This window comes from Heptranchias perlo, chromosome 2, assembly GCF_035084215.1.
Source record: "Heptranchias perlo isolate sHepPer1 chromosome 2, sHepPer1.hap1, whole genome shotgun sequence".
Lineage (NCBI taxonomy): Eukaryota > Metazoa > Chordata > Chondrichthyes > Hexanchiformes > Hexanchidae > Heptranchias > Heptranchias perlo.
This window is the reverse complement of record NC_090326.1, coordinates 48,067,330-48,086,148: the sequence shown is the minus strand read 5'-3', so window position 1 is coordinate 48,086,148 and position 18,819 is coordinate 48,067,330. Positions and strand designations below refer to the sequence as shown.

The window sequence follows — 18,819 nt, the reverse complement described above, 5'->3', positions numbered from 1 at the left end:
CCTGGGCCTCGTGCTCTCTCTCTTTCATATCACTACTGGAGGATGTACGAGAGAGATCATTCACCCTAGTAGGATAATTTTTTTTTCCTACCTGTCTCCAAGCGACAAACAGCATGTCCTGCCAACTGTTTTCAGTCCCACTTGCAGTTGTCTTTCTGTTCTTTCTCATTGTTTGTTTTTGTCTGTGTGTCTCTTTCTTTTATTTTTCTCCCTCTCTCTGATACAAGCAATTTGACATATTTCTCAGTTTTTTAATGATGCAAATGGGGTTCTTTTGTCAACCAAAATGCTCCAGATAAAGTCTGAGAAGGGATTCAAAGTATCCTGCAACTGCAATTTTAATAAAAAGTACTATGCATTGTACACGTGAGGATCACGATGCCAGGAAGACCTACGTGTTTAACATACCTTCCTGTAGCAACCAGTTTATAGCAGAGATTGACAGGTTGCTAAAAGGATGACTAATATGGAAAATACAAATATTACAATGGTATTGTAGGAGGGAGTGCTTTTTCCAAAATTGGTATAGGATGAGAGAAGGATTTTTTTTTTGTGGTTCATAGCAATTTAAATTCTGTTCAAACTATTCTGGCTGTTTCTAGCAGAAGTCTATCTTCCAAGATGAATCTTACTTGCCACTGTTTATTCTTTGGTAAAGCATTTTTCTCTGCCATGTGAAAAAAGCAGCTTGTCCACAAAGACACGACCTTCAGAATCAAACCATAAAAGGCTTTTTTGGCCTGATCACCCCTGCCAAAAAGAAACTGTATTGGTTAAGTGTCTAAGTTTGATGACGTTCCCTGTTGAGCTGGTTTGATTCTTCCTGGACTTGGCCCCTGAAGGATTGTGAAATTATATTGCAGATTGTATATTGGGGAAGAAAAATGGGTACTGAATAATGCTTATAAATTCAAGCAGTTCTTAACTGGTAAATCTGGTTGTGCATATTAGAAACCAAGCAGACTTTGGGCTTGTAATGGAAACTACCAGTTAACATAAATGTCACCATTCCCTAGTTAAGAATCTTATGTTTTTGAGTTGTGTTGGGTTGAAATCGTGCATGACAAGTCCTCTCCCTTGATTATTGCGTGATTCTAAACCGCTATTCTACTGTGTTTCGTACAGCTTCCTAAGGATCTTTCTATTGATGCTTCTGGCAAGACTGCATTATGGGCACTAAGTCATGTCTCGCAGACAAGAGAAGACAGGCGGCACTCAGATTTGGAGTCAATCGTAAGGTAACTAACTATTAGGCACAGGAATGAAAGAACTAGTGGAACTACAGAGCTGATTTGGCCTCATCTTGTACTGATCTCCCCTCTGTTATAGTTTATACTTACTGCTGTTTTCACCTGGCTGTGCATGTCTACCTAAGTCCAGGGTTATTCAATTTAAATGGCGACTCCAGAACAGCACGTAATCATTGAAAACAAAACTTAATTCAGGCTGGTGGAAGTGAACCCTTTCTGATTTTAAAATATGGTACTACCAGGAAAGGTGCAGCTAAAATTAAGGAGGCAATGCAAGTGAGATTATTGTGGTATTTCAGAAATGTATTTGCCTGTTTTTAGCAATCATTTTCTCTGTTTACTGCCCCTCTCCCTCAACACCTCCTCTCTTTCCCCTCCTCTTCCCCTCTTCTCCTCCTCTCCTCCCCCCACCCCCCACCGAAGGTAAACTTTGTTTGTGAATTACTGTTTACACTAGTTCGATATGTTTGAATTCTACGGTGTAGGTTTCTAAGATTGTGCCTGCAGCACAATCTGTTCTTTTAAAGAGGCAGATTTTGAGTTCTTTCTGTTGTGAACAAGTCCAAGAAATTATTATATTGTCATAAAACATTTCATCCTTCAAATGTAAGTTAAGGACCTGCAAGTGCAACTCTTGGTGATATAATCAATCTCTTAACATACATAAATATCTTTTTATACATAACTACAGTGCATTGCGTTTTTAAAGTAAGAGTCTTCTACTCTCATACTGCCTGCTCTTCTCCCTGCTGGCATGAATGGCAAACTTTATTTTTCAAATCCCCCACCTCCCACCTTGAGAAATGCTGTATTATTTTGCCCTGTTGTTTCCCACCAGTCCTCTCGTCAAACTTCATTTTGAAAATCTTTTTTTCCACATCCACTGCCATGTACGGTTTGTCTGCTTGGCTGATTCAATTTATGTTTCATACTATTCAGAATAAATTTACACTGTTCCTATCTTCTTTTAGTTTGTTCCATGCTTTTGAATGAACGTTTCCTGTTCTGTACTTTATCATTTCCATGCTGTAGGGAATTAAATTACTAACCTGTACTGTTTCAAGCTAGTTGCTGAACTGGAATATGGGAGGGGGGAATCTATAGCTCTTCACTTTTGTTAAGGTAAGAACTGAGTTATTGGTGTGAGCTGTACCTTACGGACAATTGGTCTTGGAAATTTAATTTGGAGAGACTCATCTGAGCTGATGCACTTGCTCATGTTGCCAGCAGGTTAAGAAAAATCTCTTTAAATCCAACATCTGACTAATTTTGACGTTTGGTGACATCTCACTATTACTGATTGTCCTCTTGGCCTAATTTTTGTTATACTAGTTAGTTTTTGACCCAACTAACTTGCTTTGCACAGCTAAATCTCTTCAGGCTCGTAACTAAGTTGGGGGTTCTTCATTTAATGGTTTACTGTGTTACCTTTTTTTGGAATTGTATTTCTATTTTTTTCCTTTTATCTACTTTTTGCATTGCTTTTTTACTCTTATCTGCCATTTCTTTTCTATCTTTAGCCTTATCTTTCTGGTCTTGCATACTGATCTAATTTCTGTTCTGTTTTCCTTGTAGTTCATGTTGACTGTTGGCATCAACTTTTCCAGCACTTCATTTTCAGCAGCACTACTTCCCTTGAGTTTAGAATTTTACTTGTTACTTTTCAGCGGTTTGAGTTAAAATGAATGACGGTAGCCATTTTCCCCCTCTTTGTTTCCCTCATCAGCTGCCCCATATTTGGTACGAAACAGTTCCTACAGTGACTTTTAGCTTCCTTTCAGGGCTGGTTGAGTTGCATGGTTCTTTGCCCAAGAGAAAATTCTCTTGCTATGGGACTACTTTCTTAGATAAAAGTAGCATTCCAGCCTCTGGAATGTTGATCTATCGTGGACTCCTCGGGCCTCTCCAAAGAAGGAGAATAAATAAATATTTCAATTAACTATCCATTTGAGGACTGCTTAGATTTGTCAGCCCAATTGGAGCTATGACCAAATTACACCATCCTTATTGAACTCTACAGTCCGCGTGGAGCTATTGCCAAGATATTAGTAAGGAATCTCTCCAACGTCTAGTACGCAGCCAAAATAACATTGAGCAAACCAATAAAAGGTAACTACAAATAGATTGCTGTGCTCTCAAGTGGAAAATGTGAGCTGTGCTATGGTGCGCTTGCAAACTACTACTTCATACTGAGCTGTGTGACAGCCTTCCCTAATTTAGCAAGAAATGGTGAGAATGGCAGCCCTTTTAATGTAACATCAGAAGAGAGAAAATAAGCTCCTTTTTAGGAGGGAAAGGATTAAAGCTGTTTTCACTATTTACATTTCAGATGCAAATGGTTTCTTTTGTATTTTATTAACTGTTGGCTGTCTGAAAGCATCCAAAGACGCGCAATGGAAAAACTGAGGGGGTGGGGGGGAGAAATAATCACACTTTTAACTGTCTTTTGGGCTGTGCCTAATGGTTATTGTATGGTAAGACTGTATTCTATAGAAGAACACAATTTCTCTGCTTACTGGCTTTCACTGTTGTAATGGTTATAAACTAATGCTCTGGTGTTTGTTATACTGGACTGAAGGGCATGAATCTTTAAATGCTACTCAACCAACTTGCTGGACGAACTATTGGCCATAATAAAACTCCTATTACATAGGACCAATTGAAAATGGGTCAAATGTAGTAACGCCTGATTCACAAAATGCATAGTCATCGAAAGATGAGTTAAAAGTATAAACATAGGAATGTACAGGACTGAAGAAGACCCATTTCAGTCTTATCTGGCTGGCCCCAGAGTACAAAAGCAGCATGCAGAATTCACCATCTGTAGCTCTCAATTGATTTTCTTGCAAAATGCCTGTCCAACATCCTCTTGAAGTAACTGATGTTGCTGGCCTTGATTGCTGTCCTGGGATGTCCATTCCAAATATTAAGTGCTGATTTGTGTGAAATAGTTATATCTGATCTGTCGATTCACCCTTCCGAGCTTCATCTCCTTCCCCCTTGTTGCTATTCTCGGGGAGGGAGATGGGGGGGGGATATGGTAAATGGTTTCAGGGTTCACATTGTCATTGCTGTTAAGGATCTTGAATACCTTAAGATCCCATCTCTGTATTCTCTAATGTAAACAAATTCAGCTTCTGTAGACAGTCTTTGTAGTTCAGCTGCCTGATGCCAAGAATTAATTAGACTGGAAGCCTTTTGCTGCACCTTTTCCATGCCGCCATGTCCTTGCTGTAATATGGCAACCAGAACTGCACATATTACTCCAGATACAGCTGAACCAATGCACTGTATAGGCATACATTCCGTGATTAAGGCTCTACTCGATGCATAACCCAAGCTCCTAGGGACTCCAGGATGGTATGTTGCTTCCCTGTTGCTAGGGTCAAGGATGTCACGGAGCGGCTGCAGGGCATTCTGGAGGGGGAGGGTGAACAGCCAGTAGTCGTGGTCCATATCGGTACCAACGACATAGGTTTTTTTAAAAAAAAGGGATGAGGTCCTGCAAGGTGAATTTAAGGAGTTAGGAGATAAATTTAAAAAGCAGGACCTCAAAGGAAGTGATCTCAGGATTACTACCAGTGCCATGTGCTAGTGAGTATAGGAACAGGAGACGAGACCAGATAAATGCATGGCTGCAGGGATGGTGTAGGAGGGAGGGATTGAGATTCCTGGGACATTGGGACCGGTTCTGGGGAAGGTGGGACCTGTACAAGTGGGACGGGTTATACCCGAGCAGGACCGGGACCAATGCCCTCGCGGGGATGTTTGCTAGTCCTGTTGGGGAAGGTTTAAACTAGAATGGCAGGGGGATGGGAACCTGAGCAGGGAGACAGAGGAGGGGGAAACAACAGACAAAGGAAAGAAACAATAGTGGAAGGCAGAGAAAACAAGGGCCAAAAACAAATAGGGCCATAGTGCAAAATAATACTAAGATGACTAGCAATCTTAAAAAGACAAATCTAAAGGCATTGTGTCTTAATGCACGGAGCATTCGCAATAAGGTAGATGAATTAACAGCGCGGATCGATATTAACGGGTATGATATAGTTGTGATTACGGAGACATGGCTGCAGGGTGACCAAGGATGGGAACTGAACAACCAGGGCTATTCAATATTTAGGAAGGACAGGCAAAAAGGGAAAGGAGGTGGGGTAGGAACATAGGAACAGGAGTAGGCCATTCAGCCCCTCGTGCCTGCTCCGCCATTTGAGAAGATCATGGCTGATCTGTGATCTAACTCCGTATACCTGCCTTTGGCCCATATCCCTTAATACCTTTGGTTGCCAAAAAGCTATCTATCGCAGATTTAAATTTAGCAATTGAGCTAGTATCAATTGCCGTTTGCGGAAGAGTGTTCCAAACTTCTACCACCCTTTGTGTGTAGAAATGTTTTCTAATCTCACTCCTGAAAGGTCCGGCTCTAATTTTTAGACTCTGCCCCCTACTCCTAGAATGCCCAACCAGCGGAAATAGTTTCTCTCTATCCACCCTATCCGTTCCCCTTAATATTTTATAAACTTCGATCAGATCACCCCTTAACCTTCTAAACTCGAGAGAATACAACCCCAATTTGTGTAATCTCTCCTTGTAACTTAACCCTTGATGTCCGGGTATCATTCTAATAAACCTACGCTGCACTCCCTCCAAGGCCAGTATGTCCTTCCGAAGGTGCGGTGCCCAGAACTGCTCACATTACTCCAGGTGCAGTCTAACCAGGGTTTTGTATAGCTGCAGCATAACTTCTGCCCCCTTGTACCCTAGTCCTCTAGATGTAAAGGCCAGCATTCCATTAGCCGTGTTGATTATTTTCTGCACCTGTTCATGACACTTCAATGATCTATGTGCCTGAACCCCTAGGTCCCTTTGGACATCCACTGTTTTTAACTTTTTACCATTTAGAAAGTACCCTGTTCTATCCTTTTTTGATCCAAAGTGGATGACCTCACATTTGTCTACATTGAATTCCATTTTTTCTTATTCGTTCATGGGATGTGGGCGTCACTGGCGAGGCCGGCATTTATTGCCCATCCCTAATTGCCCTTGAGAAGGTGGTGGTGAGCCGCCGCCTTGAACCTCTGCAGTCCGTGTGGTGACCGTTCTCCCACAGTGCTGTTAGGTAGGGAGTTCCAGGATTTTGACCCAGCGACGATGAAGGAACGGCAATATATTTCCAAATCAGGATGGTGTGTGACTTGGAGGGGAACGTGCAGGTGGTGTTATTCCCATGTGCCTGCTGCTCTTGTCCTTCTAGGTGGTAGAGGTTGCGGGTTTGGGAGGGGCTGTCGAAGAAGCCTTGGCAAGTTGCTGCAGTGCATCCTGTGGATGGTACACACTGCAGCCACAGTGCGCCGGTGGTGAAGGGAGTGAATGTTTAGGGTGGTGGATGGGGTGCCAATCAAGCTGGTTGCTTTGTCCTGGATGGTGTCGAGCTTCTTGAGTGTTGTTGGAGCTGCACTCATCCAAGCAAGTGGAGAGTATTCCATTACACTCCTGACTTGTGCCTTGTAGATGGTGGAAAGGCTTTGGGGAGTCAGGAGGTGAGTCACTCGCCGCAGAATACCCAGCCTCTGACCTGCTCTTGTACCCCCAGTATTTATATGACTGGTCCAGTTAAGTTTCTGGTCAATGGTGACCCCCAGGATGTTGATGATTGGGTATTTGGCGATGGTAATGCTGTTGAATGTCAAGGGGAGGTAGTTAGACTCTCTCTTGTTGGAGATGGTCATTGCCTGGCACTTGTCTGGCATGAATGTTACTTGCCACATATGAGCCGAAGCCTGGATGTTGTCCAGGTCTTGCTGCATGCGGGCTCGGACTGCTTCATTATTTGAGGGGTTGCGAATGGAATTGAACCCTGGTGCAATCATCTGCGAACATCCACCTTTTCTGACCTTATGATGGAGGGAAGATCGTTGATGAAGCAGCTGAAGATGGTTGGGCCTAGACCACTGCTTTGAGGAACACCTGCAGCAATGCCCTGGGGCTGAGATGATTGGCCTCCAACAACCACTACCATCTTCCTTTGTGCTAGGTATGACTCCAGCCACTGGAGAGTTTTACCCCTGATTCCCATTGACTTCAATTTTACTAGGGCTCCTTGGTGCCACACTCGGTCAAATGCTGGCTTAATGTCAAGGGCAGTCACTCTCGCCTCACCTCTGGAATTCAGCTCTGTTGTCCATGTTTGGAAGAAGGCTGTAATGAGGTCTGGAGCCGAGTGGTCCTGGTGGAACCCAAACTGAGCATCGGTGAGCAGGTTATTGGTGAGTATGTGCCGCTTGATAGCACTGTCGACGACACCTTCCATCACTTTGCTGATGATTGAGAGTAGACTGATGGGGCGGTAATTGGCCGGATTGGATCTGTCCTGCTTTTTGTGTACAGGACATACCTGGGCAATTTTCCACATTGTCTGGTAGGTGCCAGTGTTGGAGCTGTACTGGAACAGCTTGGCTAGAGGTGCAGCTAGTTCTGGAGCACAAGTCTTCAGCACTACAGCTGGGACAGTTTCCCACAGTTTTGCCCATTCACCTAATCTATCAATATCGCTTTGTAATTTTATGTTTTCATCTACACTGCTTACAATGCCATCAATCTTTGTGTCATCGGCAAACTTCGATTTGAGACTTTCTATGCCTTCATCTAAGTCGTTAATAAATATTGTGAATAATTGAGGCCCCAAGACAGATCCCTGCGGGACTCCACTCGTCACATCCTGCCAATGTGAGTACCTACCCATTATCCCTACTCTGTCGCCTTCCGCTGAGCCAACATCCTAACCAAGTCCATACTTTCCCCTCTATTCCATGGGCTTCTATCTTAGCTCATAGTCTCTTATGTGGGACTTTATCAAATGCCTTCTGTTAGTCCATATAAATAACATCCATTGACATTCCCCTGTCCACTACTTCAGTCACCTCTTCAAAAAATTCAATCAGGTTTGTCAGGCACGACCTACCTTTCACAAATCCATGCTGGTTCTCTCTGATTAACTGAAAATTCTCGGTGTTCAGTCACCCTATCCTTAATTATAGACTCCAGCATTTTCCCCACAACAGATGTTAGGCTAACTGGTCTATAATTCCCTGGTTTTCCTCTCCTTTCTTAAAAAGCGGAGTGACGTGCAATTTTCCAATCTAGAGAATTTTGAAAGATTATAGTTAGGGCATCTGCAATGTGCTCACCTACTTCCTTTTCAAACCCTGGGATGGAAGCCATCTGGTCCTGGGGATTTGTCACTCTTTTCAGTGCTATTATTTTCTTCATTACTGTTGCTTTACTTAGGTTCATTTTATCGAGTCCCCGTCCCTGATTCAATATTAGTTTTCTTGGGATTTCCGGCATGCTATCCTCTTTTTCTACTGTAAATACTGATGCTAAGTAATTGTTCAACATGTCAGCCATTTCCCCATTGTCAATGACAATATCCCCACTTTCAGTTTTTAAGGGGCCAACACTGTTCCTGACCACCCTCTTTTTCCTAATATAACTATAAAAGTTCTTCGTATTGGTTTTGATATCCCTTGCAAGCTTCATACTCTCTTTTTGTAGCTCTTACTATCTGTTTTGTGACCCTTTGTTGATCTTTGTATCTTTCCCATTCGCCAGGATCTGTGCCATTTTTTGCCTTTGTATGCCCTTTCCTTATGTCTTATACTGTCCCTTACCTCTTTAGTTGTCCATGGCTGGTTTTTTTTGGCAAGTAGAGTTCTTGCCCCTCGGGTATAAACCGATTCTGTATCATGTTAAATGTTTCTTTAAACATTTCCCACTGATCATCAGTCGTTTTGCCCAGTTTACTGTGGACAGTTTCTGTCTCATCCCCTTGAAGTCTGCCGTACCCAAGTCTAGAATCTTAGCAGCTGATTCACTTTTTTCCCTTTCAAACACTACATTGAATTCGATCATGTTATGATCGCTATTGGATAGATGTTCACGCACAGTTAAGCTGTTAACTAAATCTGGTTCGTTACTCATTACTAAATCTAGTATGGCTTGCCCCCTTGTTGCCTCTAGGACATACTGCTGTAGAAAACTATCCCAGACACACTCAAGAAATTCACTGCCTTTCTGACAGTTGCTAGTCTGCTTTTCCCAATCTATGTGAAGGTTCAAGTCCCCCATTAAGACCACTATGCCTTTGTTACATGCTTGTCTAATCTCTGCATTTATACAATCTAGCACTTCAGAGCTGCTGCCAGGGCTCCGATACACAACTCCCACTATAGTCTTAGATCCTTTCCTATTTCTCAATTCAACCCATAAGGTCTCTGTTGGCTGCTTACCTCTCGTTATATCCTCCTTTATCATGGAAGTGATTTCATCTCTAATCATTAATGCTACTCCTCCCCCTCTTCCATTTTCCCTATCTCTCCTGTAGACCTTATAACCCGGTATATTTAGTTCCCAATCCTGACCATCCTGCAGCCATGTCTCAGTAATAGCTATCATGTCATACCCTCCCATTTGAATTTGAACCTGTAGTTCATTTAATTTATTCCTTATACTCCGTACATTTGTATATAGAACCCATAGTTGGGTCATACATCCTAGCCTGACCTTCAGCTTTGATGCTGGGTTAATTGCATTACGCCTTCTAGTTTTCACTTTATCTGTCGTGCCTAAAGTACACTTTTTCTTTCTGCTGCTCTACGCTTTTCCCTTTCACTTGTTCTTGAACAACTGTTTGTACTATTTGTATTGTAAATTTCCCCTGTGACTTCCCCTCTTGCTGCTCTCAACTTTACTCCCTCCTGACTCCCTGTCAGGTTCCCATCCCCCTGCCACTCTAGTTTAAACCTTCCCCAACAGCACTAGCAAACACCCCCGCGAGGACATTAGTCCCGGTCCTGCTCTGGTGTAACCCGTCCTGCTTGTACAGGTCTCACCTTCCCGAGAACCGGTCCCAATGTCCCAGGAATCTAAATCCCTCCCTCCGACATCATCCCTGCAGCCACGCATTCATCCGGTCTATTCTCCTGTTCCTATACTCACTAGCACGTGGCACTGTTAATAATCCTGAGATCACTACTTTGAAGTCCTGCTTTTTAATTTATCTCCTAACTCCTTAAATTCACCTTACAGGACCTCATCCCTTTTTTTACCTATGTCGTTGGTACTGATATGGACCATGACTACTCATCCTCCCCCTCCAGAATGTCCTGCAGCCGCTCTGTGACATCCTTGACCCTAGCACCAGGGAGGCAACATACCATCCCGGAGTCATGTTTACGGCCGCAGAAACGCCTATCTGTTCCCCTTACAATTGAATCCCCTATCACTATAGCCCTGCCACTCTTCTTCCTTCCTTCCTTCCTGAGCAGCAGAGCCACCTGTGGTGCCACGAACTTGGCTCTTGCTGCTTTCCCCTGATAAGCCATCTCCCCCAACAGTATCCAAAGCGGTATATCTGTTTGAGTGGGAGATGGCCGCAGGGGACTCCTGCTCTACCTGCCTCGTGCTTTTGCTCTGCCTGGCGGTCATTTTCTGCCTGCGTAATCTTTATCTGCGTTGTGACCACCTCACTGAACGTGCTATCCACGATAGTCTCAGCATGTTCCACAGTGAATCTACCCGCAGCTCCAGCTCCAAAATACGGTTAGCCAGCAGCTGGACACACTTCCTGCTCACAGTGTCGTCGGGGACACTGGTAGTGTCCATGACTTCCCACGTAGTGCAGGAGGAGCATATCACGGGTGCGAGCTGTGCTGCCATGACTTGTCTTAGAATTACGCTGCGTTCACTTCTCAGATTCTCCTCCTGCTCTCGGACTCTCCTTTTATACTGTGCTCGCCTTTCGGACTCTCCTGCCTCATCTGTGATGTCACACAGTAGTTTTCTCTTGTTGCAGGTCTGCTGCTGCTTTTATTCCCCACTCTCCGTCTTCTGCTGCTCAGGTCTGCTGCCGCTCTGTGGAAAAAGTTAGGAAAAGCAAGGCAAAGCAGCACCTCCTTCCCCCACTTCATTGAACTCCCACACTCGCCAAACTCTCAGCTGTCTCACTGTGTGCCCGTTGCACTAACAGGCCCCTGTATTTCTACTGTCTGTGACTCCGATGAGTCAGGCCTGCTCCTCTTTCAGGAACCAGTTTAATCTAGCTAACCAATTAACTAACTACAGCAGTGCTCTCTGCTGAAGCCTGACAGAAACTTAAAAATTTCAACTTTAAAATTGAACTTTCAGTTGATAGACCCTTAAACTCCCACACTCTCAACTCTCCGCTGTCTCACTCCGTGCCCGTTGTTAGTAAAGGAGCAAATCATGCAATAGTGAGGAAGGATATTGGCTCGGAAAATCACGATGTGGAATCTGTATGGGTGGAGCTAAGAAACACCAAGGGGCAGAAAACGGTGGGGCTTGTCTATAGGCCCCCTAACAGTAGTGGAAATGTTGGGGAGGGCATTAAACAGGAAATTAGAGATGCATGCAAGAAGGGTACAACTATAATCAAGGATGACTTTAATTTACATATTGATTGGTCAAACCAAATTAGCAATAATACAGTGGGGGAGGAATTCCTGGAATGTGTACGTGATTGATTTCTGGACCAATATGTTGAGGAACCAACTAGAGAACAGGCGCTCCTAGACTGAGTATTGTGCAATGAGAAAGGATTAATTAACAATCTTGTTGTGCGGGGTCCCTTAGGGAAGAGCGACCATAACATGATAGAATTCCCCATTAAGATGGAGAGTGAAGTAGTTGAAACTGAAACTAGGGTCCTGAATCTAAATAAAGGAAATTATGAAGATATGAGGTGTGAGTTGGCTCGGATAGATTGGGGAACTTTACTAAAAGGGATGACTGTGGATAGGCAATGACTAATAGTTAAAGAAAGTGTGCAGGAATTACAACAATTATTCATTCCTGTCTGGCACAAAAATAAAACCGGAAAGGTGGCTCAATCGTGGCTTACAAAAGAAATTAGGGATAGTATTAGGTCCAAAGAGGAGACATATAAATTTGCCAGAAAAAGCGGCAAGCCTGAGGATTGGGAGCAGTTTAGAATTCAGTGAAGGAGAACAAAGAGATTGATTTAAGAGGGGAAAAATAGAGTATGAGAGTAAACTAGCAGGGAACATTAAAAACTGACTGTAAAAGCTTCTGTAAATATGTTAAGAGAAAAATATTAGTGAAGACAAATGTAGGTCCCTTACAGTCAGATGGGGGAAATTATAATAGGGAACAAAGAAATGGCAGAACAATTAAACACATACTTTGGTTCTGTCTTCACAAAGGAGGACACACATAACCTCCCTGAAATATTAGGGAACCAAGGGTCTCGTGAGAGGGAGGAACGGAAGGAAATCAGTATTGGTTAAAAAAAATATGCTAGGGAAATTAATGGGGCTAAAGGCTGACAAACCCCCAGGGCCTGATAATCTACATCCCAGATTACTAAAGGAAGTGGCCCTGGGAATAGTGGATGCATTGGTGGTCATCTTCCAAAATTCTATAGACTCGAACAGTTCCTACAGATTGGAGGGTGGCAAATGTAACCCCATTATTTAAAAAACGGAAGGAGAGAAAAAACAGGGAATTACAGACCAGTTAGCCTAACATCAGTAGTGGGGGAAAATGCTAGAGTCTATTATAAAGGATGTGATAACAGAACACTTGGAAGGCATTAATGGGATTAGACAAAGTCAGCATGGGTTTATGAATGGGAAATCATGCTTAACAAATCTACTGGAGTTTTTTGAGGATGTAACTAGTAGAATAGAAAGGGGAGAACCAGTGGATGTGGTGTACTTGGATTTTCAGAAGGCTTTTGATAAGGTCTCACACAAGAGGTTAGTGTGCAAAATTAAAGCACATGGGATTGGGGGGAATATACTGGCATGGATTGAGAATTGGTTGACAGACAGGAAACAGAGAGCAGGAATAAATGGGTCTTTTTCTGGGTGGCAGGCAGTGACTAGTGGGGTACTGCAGGGATCAGTGCTTGGGCCCCAGCTATTCACAATATATATCAATGATTTGGATAAGGGAACTAAATGTAACATTTCCAAGTTTGCAGACGACACAAAGCTGGGGTGGAATGTGATCTGTGAGGAGGATGCAAAGAGGCTCCAATGTAATTTAGGCAAGTTGGGTGAGTGGGCAAGAACATGGCAGATGCAGTATAACGTGGATAAATGTGAGGTTATCCACTTTGGTTGTAAAAACAGAAAGACAGATTATTATCTGAATGGATTGGAAAAAGGGGATGTGCAATGAGAGCTAGGTGTCCTTGTACACCAGTCACTGAAAGCGGGAATTCAGGTGCAGCAAGCAGTTAGGAAGGCGAATGGCATGTTGGCCTTCATTGCAAGAGGATTTGAGTACAGGAACAGGGATGTCTTACTGCAGTTGTACAGGGCCTTGGTGAGACCACATCTGGAGTATTGTGTGCAGTTTTGGTCTCCTTGCCATGGAGGGAGTGCAACGAAGGTTTACCAGACTGATTCCTGGGATGACAGGATTGACTTATGAGGAGAGATTGGGTCGACTAGGCCTATATTCACTAGAGTTTAGAAGAATGAGAGGTGATCTCATCGAAACATATAAAATTCTAACAGGACTAGACAGACTAGATGCAGGGAGGATGTTCCTGATGGATGGGGAATCCACAACCAGGGATCACAGTCTCAGGATACGGGTATGCCATTTAGAACAAAGATGAGGAGAATTTTCTTCACTGAGGGTGGTGAACCTGTGGAATTCTCTACCACGAAAGGCAGTGGAGGCCAAGTCATTAAATATATTCAAGAAGGAGATAGATATATTTCTTAATGTTAAAGGGATCAAGGGATATGGGGAAAAAGCGGGAACAGGGTACTGAGTTAGACGATCAGCCATGATCATTTTGAATGGCGGAGCAGGGCCGAATGGCCTACTCTTGCTCCTATTTTCTATGATCCTATGTCTTATTTACTGCTGCCACAGATGGTTTGATAATCTGTCATCTGTTCATTTTCCTATATTGTACCTTGTAGACTATTTATTCTTTCATACACTCATTACTTTGCACTTGACAGCACTAAATTTAATTTGCCATTTCTCAGCTTAGCATCTCAATCTATCTAAATCCTCTGTGCCTGATGAGCCTGCTCTTGTTCACAACCTTTCTATCCACCATCATCACCTTTGTGTCATGATCTCACTTTTGACTGTTTTGCCTTTATTCCCACTTCCAAATCATTGATATGCAATGTGAGTAACAATGGTTCCAGCACTGATCCATGGGCACCTAGTCACTTCCCACCGCCCCCTGTCCCCATATGCAGCTAGTGGCCAATGCGCTTCAATAACTGCCCACTTATTCCATACTTTTCTACCTTATTGACCAACCTCCTATGTGCCACTGAATCAGATGCTTTTCTGAATTCTAGATAAACAATGTCCACGAAGTTCCCTTTATTCGCAAGCTTTGGTACCTCCTCAATGAATTCTAACAGGTTTATCGAGCACCATTGTTCCTCTCCCCGCAAGCTATGCTGACTTGTCCTGATTACTTCATACTCCTTGGTGTTTCACAATTCCCTTTTTCAGGACAGCCCCATACGCTTTACCCATGACATGTCAGGCTCACCAGTCTGTAATTTCTGGAATATGCCTTTTTGCTTTTTAAAAAAAAAAAATAGGTGTTTGTATCCTTCTCAATTTTAGGTACAACTTGCAATTCTATGATTCTCTAAAGATCCCTGCCAAAACTTGACTGATTTATCAGCCATTGGTTTTGTCAGCCATTGCCTTATATACTATTGTGTGCAGGTCATCCAACCTTATGCCTTATTCTTCTTCAGTGTCTTCAATATTTCTATCATTTCCTCATCAATAATTACTGTTGTCCTTAAAGTTTTCTCCTCATTTCTTGGAAAATCAACCCTTATTTCCAGGAGAAGAGTAGTAGAGCATTAAAAAGACACAGTGGTAGATGCAGAATCGGGAAATCTGGAAATGACAACTATCCTAAACAATTGTTTTTTAATTGGCGGTCATGGAAGAAGCCTTTCATGAATAGCATTGGTTTTAAAACAGTTGTTCAGGATATCCACTATTTTTGGCTGCCTAATTCCACATCTGTGCCTTTCAATGGCACTACTGCTTCCTTGACCCCGTTTACTCCAGATGTACTTACAGAAGCATTTTATACTCCCTGCAATCCTAATTTTTTTTTAGAAGCTCAATTTTTAAAAAAATGGTCTTCACCCTATCCTTATACTCATGTCTGTCTATCACAGAACTTGAAGATCTATATTTGAGGTACATACTCCTTTCTTGCCCTATTCCTTGCATCATCTCTCTTTGATGTCTCTGGGTTTCCACTTGCTCCTATTGCTTCTTAACCAATGGTGTACATTAACTTTGTAGTTGCAGCATGGTGCATTTAAAAGTTTAGCACTTCTCCGAACTTTATCCCTCTAATATATTTCAGTCCCGCTTCATTAACTACTTCCTCATTTCCCCTCAACATCATCTACTTGAAAATCTAAAGTCTTCATTGTACTCCTTATCCATGGCAAGTCTGCCACCAGATTCAATACTAGTTAATGTTTTTAACATGTAATTTCTAGGACATGTATGGTTTATTACATAAAACCAGGTCCAGAGTTACTATTCCCTCAGTTATTTGCCTTGGCTCAGTTGGTAGCACTTTTGCCTCTGAGTCAGAAGGTTGTAGGTTCAAGCCCCATTCCAGAGACTTGAGCACAAATTCTAGGCTGCACTCCAGTGCAGTACTGAGAGTGCTGCACTGTCTGAGGTGCTATCTTTCGGATGAGACATTAAACCGAGGCCCTATCTGCCCCCTCAGGTGGATGTTAAAGATCCTGTGGCACTATTTGAGTCCCTGATGTCTTGGCCAATATTTGTCCCTCAACCAACATCACTAAAACAGATTATCTGGTCATTATCACATTGCTGTTTGTGGGACCTTGCTGTGCACAAATTGGCTGCAGTGTTTCATACAGCAGTGACTACACTTTAAAAGTACTTCAGTGGCTGTAAAGTGCTTTGGGACATTGTGAAAGGTGCTATATAAATTAAAGTCTGTCTTTTCTTTTTCATGCTCCATCTGGTTCAAAAGACAGTTTGTGGCCAAGTCCAGGAAGTAAATCCTGGACATAGCCACAAACTGTAAGGTGGCTTTTGTTCCCACCTTAGTCCTCATGGTTAATCCTGGTAAATTTAAACCCCCCCCCCACCACCAATGACCATCGTATTCATACTCAAAATGCCACCCTAGTCTGTTTGCATAGCTCAGCAGCCATAGCCTCATTCTGATTTGATTGAGTTTTTTGAAGGGGTAACCAAGAAGATAGATGAGGGCTGTGCAGTAGACGTGGTCTACATGGACTTTAGCAAAGCCTTTGACAAGGTACCGCATGGTAGGTTGTTACATAAGGTTAGATCTCACGGGATCCAAGGTGAGGTAGCCAGTTGGATACAAAATTGGATTGACGGCAGAAGACAGAGGGTGGTTGTCGAGGGTTGTTTTTCAAACTGGAGGCCTGTGACCAGCGGTGTGCCTCAGGGATCGGTGCTGGGTCTGCTGTTATTTGTTATTTATATTAATGATTTGGATGAGAATTTAGGAGGCATGGTTAGTAAGTTTGCAGATGACACCAAGATTGGTGGCATTGTGGATAGTGAAGAAGGTTATCTAGGATTGCAACGGGATCTTGATAAATTGGGCCAGTGGGCCGATGAATGGCAGATGGAGTTTAATTTAGATAAATGTGAGGTGATGCATTTTGGTAGATCAAATCGGGCCAGTTCCTACTCCGTTAATGGTAGGGCGTTGGGGAGAGTTATAGAACAAAGAGATCTGGGAGTACAGGTTCATAGCTCCTTGAAAGTGGAGTCACAGGTGGATAGGGTGGTGAAGAAGGCATTCAGCATGCTTGGTTTCATTGGTCAGAACATTGAATACAGGAGTTGGGATGTCTTGTTGAAGTTGTACAAGACATTAGTAAGGCCACACTTGGAATACTGTGTACAGTTCTGGTCACCCTATTATAGAAAGGATATTATTAAACTAGAAAGAGTGCAGAAAAGATTTACTAGGATGCTACCGGGACTTGATGGTTTGACTTATAGGGAGAGGTTGGATAGACTGAGACTTTTTTCCCTGGAGAGTAGGAGGTTTAGGGGTGATCTTATAGAAGTCTATAAAATAATGAGGGGCATAGATAAGGTAGATAGTCAAAATCTTTTCCCAAAGGTAGGGGAGTCTATAACGAGGGGGCATAGATTTAAGGTGAGAGGGGAGAGATACAAAAGGGTCCAGCGGGGCAATTTTTTCACTCAAAGGGTGGTGAGTGTCTGGAACGAGCTGCCAGAGGCAGTAGTAGAGGCGGGTACAATTTTGTCTTTTAAAAAGCATTTGGACAGTTACATGGGTAAGATGGGTATAGAGGGATATGGGCCAAGTGCAGGCAATTGGGACTAGCTTAGTGGTATAAACTGGGCGACTTGGACATGTTGGGCCGAAGGGCCTGTTTCTATGTTGTAACTTCTATGATTCTATGATTTAACCTGTTACAGATCTCAACAACTAACTTATTTTCCTTATCTCAATTAACCCTGGATTCAGTAGGGCATTTGTAGCTGTACACAAAAACACCACTCCTTGTGGCCTACCTCGATCCTTGCATATCAAACTATATAGGTGAGGTGAAAGCGACTGCCTTTGACATCAAGGCAGCATTTGACCGAGTGTGGCACCAAGGAGCCCTAGTAAAATTGAAGTCAATGGGAATCGGGGAAAAGTCCAGTGGCTGGAGTCATACCTAGCACAAAGGAAGATGTTAGTGGTTGTTGGAGGCCAATCATCTCAGCCCCAGGACATTGCTGCAGGAGTTCATCAGGGCAGTGTCCGAGGCCCAACCATCTTCAGCTGCTTCATCAATGACCTTCCCTCCATCATAAGGTCAGAAATGGGGATGTTCGCTGATGATTGCACAGTGTTCAGTTCCATTCGCAACCCCTCTAATAACGAAGCAATCCGAGCCCGCATGCAGCAAGACCTGGACAACATCCAGGCTTGGGCTGATAAGTGGCAAGTAACATTCGCGCCAGACAAGTGCCAGGCAATGACCATCTCCAACAAGAGAGAGTCTAACCACCTCCCTTTGACATTCAACGGCATTACCGTCGCCAAATCCCCCACCATCAACATCCTGGGGGTCACCATTGACCAGAAACTTAACTGGACCAGCCATATAAATACTGTGGCTACAAGAGCAGGTCAGAGCCTGGGTATTCTGCGGCGAGTGACTCACCTCCTGACTCCCCAAAGCCTTTCCACCATCTACAAGGCACAAGTCAGGAGTGTGATGGAATACTCTCCACTTGCCTGGATGAGTGCAGCTCCAACAACACTCAAGAAGCTCGACACCATCCAGGACAAAGCAGCCCGCTTGATTGGCACCCCATCCACCACCCTAAACATTCACTCCCTTCACACCGGCGGACAGTGGCTGCAGTGTGTACCATCCATAGGATGCACTGCAGCAACTCGCCAAAGCTTCTTCGACAGCACCTCCCAAACCCACGACCTCTACCACCTAGAAGGACAAGA

The 18,819-nt window shown here is 43.4% G+C and overlaps 1 protein-coding gene across 4 annotated transcripts in view; it reads left to right on the top strand.

Annotated features, from left to right (window-relative positions):
• LOC137338866 (zinc finger CCHC domain-containing protein 2-like) overlaps nt 1-18,819 on the top strand; it is a 77,074-nt gene that overhangs the window by 32,502 nt on the left and 25,753 nt on the right. For all 4 annotated transcript variants that reach the window (XM_068001853.1, XM_068001852.1, XM_068001854.1 and 1 more), the window contains exon 5: nt 1,126-1,238. In XM_068001853.1, coding sequence (XP_067857954.1) covers nt 1,126-1,238 — 113 coding nt within the window. The remainder of the gene's footprint in view (nt 1-1,125; nt 1,239-18,819) is intronic.